This window comes from Corythoichthys intestinalis, chromosome 2, assembly GCF_030265065.1.
Source record: "Corythoichthys intestinalis isolate RoL2023-P3 chromosome 2, ASM3026506v1, whole genome shotgun sequence".
In the NCBI taxonomy this organism is placed as follows: domain Eukaryota; kingdom Metazoa; phylum Chordata; class Actinopteri; order Syngnathiformes; family Syngnathidae; genus Corythoichthys; species Corythoichthys intestinalis.
This window is the reverse complement of record NC_080396.1, coordinates 24,755,364-24,761,363: the sequence shown is the minus strand read 5'-3', so window position 1 is coordinate 24,761,363 and position 6,000 is coordinate 24,755,364. Positions and strand designations below refer to the sequence as shown.

Genomic DNA, 6,000 nt, shown 5'->3' with positions numbered 1-6,000 from the left:
AGCTGAAAGGCTGAAGGCTCTGGAGAAGATCTGCATGGAGGAGTGGGCCAAAATCCCTGCTGCAGTGTGTGCAAACCTTGTCAAGGACTACAGGAAACGTTTGGTATCTGTAATAGCAAACAAAGGTTTCTGTACCAAACATTAAGTTCGATTTTTGTGATGTATCAAATACTTATTTCATGCAATTAAATGCAAATTTATTATTTAAAAATCATACAACGTGATTTTCTGGATTTTTGTATTAGATTTCGTCCCTCCCAGTTGAAGAGAACTTATGATACAAATTACAGACCTCTACATGCTTTGCAAGTGGGAAAACCAGCAAAATCGGCAGTGTATGAAATACTTGTTCTCCCCACTGTACAGTATGAACGTATTGTATATAAAATCCAGAAATGTACTTGCATGATATTCACGGAGTAATTGGCCACAAAATGAGCCAAACAGCCCAATTCTGATTTGGAAACCTTGGGAAATTCTCCCAAAATAAATTGAAGCCATTCATTCCCAAAGTCCTCTCTGAGGTCTGCCGGTTTCATATCAGCGTTGCCCTTCAGCCGAGTTGAGTGGACAGGAACTTGGATAATGATTTGCGTTTCAATGTCACAACATGACGAAATTCCGATCCACTCATCTTTCAAGCGGTTTGACTTTCAAAGGCGAATGTAATCAATCGACTAAACCACGTAGATGTCAAATGTCAACCATGTCCCAGACTCATTTTGACCTGTTATGCATGAAACAGTGGGAAAGTTTTTGACAGCATGGCTCTTTCTATATTTGATTACCAACACTAAATGTTTTGCACAGTTGCATAGTGATATTAAAAAAGAGCAACAAACATTAAAAACTGATATTCAAAGTTGAATACCGTGAAAAGTTTAGATGAATTGTTTTGACACCACCTCACTTGCCCTTTGGAGTGCCAAAATACTACAGTAAGTACATTTTAGAAAACATCTTTCTGAAATGACAGGGATTCATCTAAGGTAACCTCTGTACCAGAAAACCACTTTTTGGTGTATTGTAGTAGAAAGAAAAACATTAGGCAACTGCTGACCCTAGATTGATGCTATAAATAGAGCAACATTTCTGACTGAAGAGGAAGCCCATTTCCAATTCCAAATTTTCTACCACTGCGCACGATAACGATTTAATCGTGTTTTATACTGCGTTTATCGTGTGTTATGTTTTGTAATTGTACAGTTTTGCCTTTAGTTCAGAGTTCAAGAGAACATTCCCAAGTCAAAACTTTCGTAGGCAAGTCAAAACAAATTTATTTGTATAGCACAATTCAGCAAATCAAAGTGCTTTATATCATATGAAGACATAAAAATAACATTAAATCGAAAGAACGTTAAAGACAATTGAAACGGGAAGTAAAATTCTACATAAAAATTGCATTGAAGCCCGAATAGAAAAAAAAAAATCTAATAAAAATTTAAATCAGAAAGCAGAAAATGAATAAAAAGCAAATAGCTTGAAATTTGAAATATGTAGACAGTTGCGGATATATAGTTAAACAAAAATGATTTTATCCCTGATTCCAAAGATCCAACAGTTTTAGCACACTTCAGACCTGAAATGTGACCGACAACCAGCCCATTTGGGGGCCCTAAGCAAAATAATGCCAAGGGGCCCATATTTTTGGCCCACTATTTCATCACAGTGTACTGTGAAACCCATACATGCAATCCAACCCATGCGTCCATATTTTGTATATTAATCAGATTTTGTTGCACTGCATTCTTCAAACTTCTCACCCCAAATAATTGTCAGTACTTACAGTAGATAGCGCCAAACCTTTTTCTAAAAGAGGAACAAAATTAAAGAAGATGTTTTATTTTTTAAGCTTGTAATCAAGTATCAAAACTGACAAAAGTCAAATAAAGCAAACTGTAGTAAACAAAATAGAATATAAATTAAACGATTGCCAGATTGGGGGCCCCCTAGTGGTCAGGGGCCATAGGCAGCTGCATAGTCTGCGTATAGGCTGGGCCGGCCCTGCCGAAAACTCATTTCATGGAAAACTGAAGTCAGGTTACTTGGACTTCAAGGCAACACTGTTTTGGAAATAAAAATGGAGTTAATTTATTTTCCCCTCAAAAACTCATAATATAGCCATTAATATTTAAACCCCGGCAACAAAAGTGAGTACACCGCATGGAAACTACGTACATCCATAAATGTCCAAATTGAGTACTGCCTGTCATTTTCCCTCCAAAAGGTCATGTGACTCGTTACAGGAGTGCTGTCAGCATTGCTGCAAAGATTGAAGATGTGACGGGGGGGTCATTCCCACCACCGTGCTTGACTGTAGGCATGAAACACTTATCTTTGTACTCCTCGCCTGGTCGCCGCCACACATGCTTCAGACCATCGAAACCAAACAAATTAATCTTCGTCTCATTGGACCATAGGACATGGTTCCAGTAATCCATGTGCTTTGTTGACATGTCTTCAGCAAACTGTTTGCGGGATTTCTTGTGTAGTCTTCAGAAGAGGCTTCCTCCTGGGGTGACAGCCACGCACACCAATTTGATGTAAAGTGCGGCATATGGTCTGAGCACTAACGGGCTGACCCCCCCACCTCTTCAATCTTTGTAGCAATGCTGATAGCACTCCTGTAACGAGTCATATGACATGCTGGAGGGAAAATGACAAGCAGTACTCAATTTGGACATGTAGGGATGCACTTGGTTTCTAAGGGGTGTTCTCACTTTTGTTGCCAGGGGTTTAGATATTAATGGCTATGTTTTGAGTTATTTTGAGGGGAAAATAAATCGATTATATAAGCTGCACACAGACTACTTTTCATTGTGTCAAAGTGTCATTTTGTCAGTGTTGTCCCATGAAAAGATATTCTTAAATATCTGCAGAAATGAGAGGGGTGTACTCACTTTTGTGTTATAACGTGTACAGATAGTTTCCGGGTTACGACGGACCCGACTTCTGTGATTTCGACTTAACGACGCCAGAGTCTCGTCCACCATTCTTTCTCCAGTCCTTTAAGGCGCGTAAACAGTACCTAGTTTTCGCCATGTCAGGATCCCCTCCTCCCCCAGCAGCATCGGCGGCGTCCTGCAGTTGATGACGGCATCAGGTCCCGCCTGGGCATATGCTGGCATATGCGGAGTTTAAGGGGGGGCCAGGGAGGCATGGCCCCCCTGGTGGCCGAAAAGTGTCATTGCATGTAATTGCCTTTCCTATATACAGTTTGATTTTAAAATTAAGAGTTTTCCGATAAAATATTGTCTATAAAATTTGTAAAGTAATAATACAACAAAAATGAATGAAATGAACAAAAAAAAATATATAATGGGTCAAAATTATTTTCCGAACAGATCATGTGGGTAGCACCTTAGACGGTCATTTGCTTTGGTTAGCCGAAACCACCTGTGGTCCGAAGAGGCAAGATGGATATAAGTCTTTTTTTTTCAAACTTAAGCTTTCAACAACTACTGAACAAGAACCAAGGATTGAAAATGCGGACCATGAAACGCCAGAGAGCACCGCCATGGTGAGCGGAGTTTCAATGGATGACGATCTTGGCAAAAATTATTATAGATGTCTTAAGCAGCCCGGTTTAGAATTCCCCTAATAAATGATGGGAAACAAAAAACGCTCATTTTCAACTTATTATTATAAATATTCTTGAAAGAGACAGACACGGCATTTCGGGGTCATCAACATGTTGTGCCGCCCTATCCCAAAAGTCAAACTATGTTGCCGGTATGAGATTCTGACGGTATGGCAACCTCAAGATAAACTATCACGGTTTCACAGTATCATAGTATTGCAATTACAGCTCTAAAATGTGTTAGAGGTATCTGGGTTTAATAAAAAATAACTTTTTTTCCATTGAACAGGATTTTTACTTTTCAAAACATATCAGTAAATTGGAACAGAAGTACAATTTTAAGTTAAATAAAAAATATATAGTTTAAATGAAATTAAAATGCAATTCTTTAGATGACCCCACAGCAACAGCTCAACATTATAACTATCAGAACAAAAATAATTTTAATCATTTTCCATAAAAAGCACTTATGACTCTTACCATGTGTACATTATACACACACTCTTTTTCTCAACACGGACAGTTGCCAGAGAGAAAAAAAACGCATGTTGTACCACCGTTAGATATACTTCACTCTCGTAGCTGGTGGTTAAAGTTCATGGTAGTGTTAACCTTTAATTTTGTATAAATGTAAAATCATATTGGAGGTATTGCCTCCTCGGCAGCCACCCTTCCAAACATGTTTGATGTGTCGGTTGGCCCTTCTCCTCTAAGCTCCAGCCGTCTGTAACTTTTCTGTAGCCGTAGTATTCCCATACCAGCGATTTCGTTTTCTTCGATGGGGAAAAAGTTCATGACTTTCACCTCCTCCAGTCCTCGTGGAGCACAGCTGACTCACTGACATTGAGCAGTAAGTTAGCTAATACCATAGGGATGGTATGACGGAAGATTTATTTAAATGAGTTTGTTTCTAGTAAACATCCAATCCATTTGACCTGGAAGAGCCGCCAGCAAATAAACAAATGTTGATTCACAGCCAAGCCTCCCAGTTCAAATATATTGGACGTCTATCTCCGTCAATGGCAGCCAATGAGTTAAAATATTAAATAACTGATAAAAAAATCTTTTTCACCTGACACCTTAGCTAAGAATCACGTGATCAAACTGGGGCAACCCTATGGCTTTTAGCGACCTCCGGTCATTTGTGAGAACAAGACCTCAAAGAAATAATCAGCTTTAAATAATGAAGTTAAATCCAAAGGAATCCAAGTGCATCTTTTCTGAACAAAGAGTGTTCAGTACACTGTAAACATGGCAATAAATGATTTAACAATTGGCCCGGGGTTGAGGTTGGGCTTACAACATTTTCTCACATTCGGCACAACTGCACTGACTGGCATGATAAATGCAAAACACATTTTACATTGACAAAATATTTATTTTACAAGCTCATTATTTCACATTTCAGGACAAATATCATGACAAAGTCTGTCAAAAAGTGTTTCCGTGACAATTTGACATCACTGACGAGTTTATTGCTTTTAGTTAACAGCAATAAATACCAACACTTGAGGATAGTTCTCACAACGATGGAATTATTTATGCTGCAGCAACAATGTGTTCCAAATATGCCAGACACAAATCAGCACAACAGTATTTTATCATTTGTCATAAAATGGCCTTATATTACACAAAAAGCCCACAGGAATACAGCTGTGTAAGCTGTGATGACCCAGTATAGTGTAGCAGGTATCGCACTAAAATGTTACTTCTTTCCACCTTTTGGAGCTTTGTCTAACCCTTGGATGTACTTGCGAGGAATTCGATAATGATCTGAAAAGGAAGATTAGAGAGAATGTTTACTTTCACTAATAACAATTTCAGACGACGTAAAAAGGAGAAAGTTCCAAACCTAGCAACAAACTTCCAACTTGTTGAATCTGGTTGCCTTGTATCTGGACCAGGACTTTGTCTTTGGCCCCAGGAAGGGGCTGCAGGACGGAACTTGCTTGAACTCTGTGCTGCAACGCGGTGGCTACAGCAGAAGGATCCAAAGCGTACATCTCCAGGTTCTTTATTATGGTCACCTAAACGTGGCACATGGTAATCATCAGAGCGAGGAAAAAAATAAGAACCAGGAAACCATCTTTTTTTTTTTTTTTTTTAAAGAAACTTGACAGCTTAGAAAAGTCCAACAGTGTCTCCATAACATCAGGCATGGTTGTCAAACTGTCAAGTAAAATTTTCTGACAAAAGCAAGATCCATTTTTATCAACTTCAAATAGCACAAAAATAAACGGCCAAACGCTCCGGGCCGGTTAGTTAGCTAACAACAGCAGCGGGGTTAGGAGACACATATGCTGACCAATTATCACGCCAAAACGAACGGGCAGCGACTTATCAAGCCAAAGTAAAAAAGAAATGTGATTCTTTTAAGATGGAATGGCTGTCAGAGTATGCTCAAATAGAAGAACACGCTG

At 39.0% G+C, this 6,000-nt stretch overlaps 1 protein-coding gene across 2 annotated transcripts in view; it reads right to left on the bottom strand.

Moving 5' to 3' along the window:
- Positions 1-4,950: 4,950 nt before the first annotated feature.
- eif2d (eukaryotic translation initiation factor 2D) overlaps positions 4,951-6,000 on the bottom strand; it is a 59,651-nt gene continuing 58,601 nt past the window's right edge. For both annotated transcript variants that reach the window (XM_057821466.1, XM_057821461.1), the window contains exons 14-15: positions 5,433-5,607; positions 4,951-5,353 (exon numbers count right to left, since the gene is read on the bottom strand). In XM_057821466.1, coding sequence (XP_057677449.1) covers positions 5,286-5,353; positions 5,433-5,607 — 243 coding nt within the window. In that variant the 3' untranslated portion in view covers positions 4,951-5,285. The remainder of the gene's footprint in view (positions 5,354-5,432; positions 5,608-6,000) is intronic.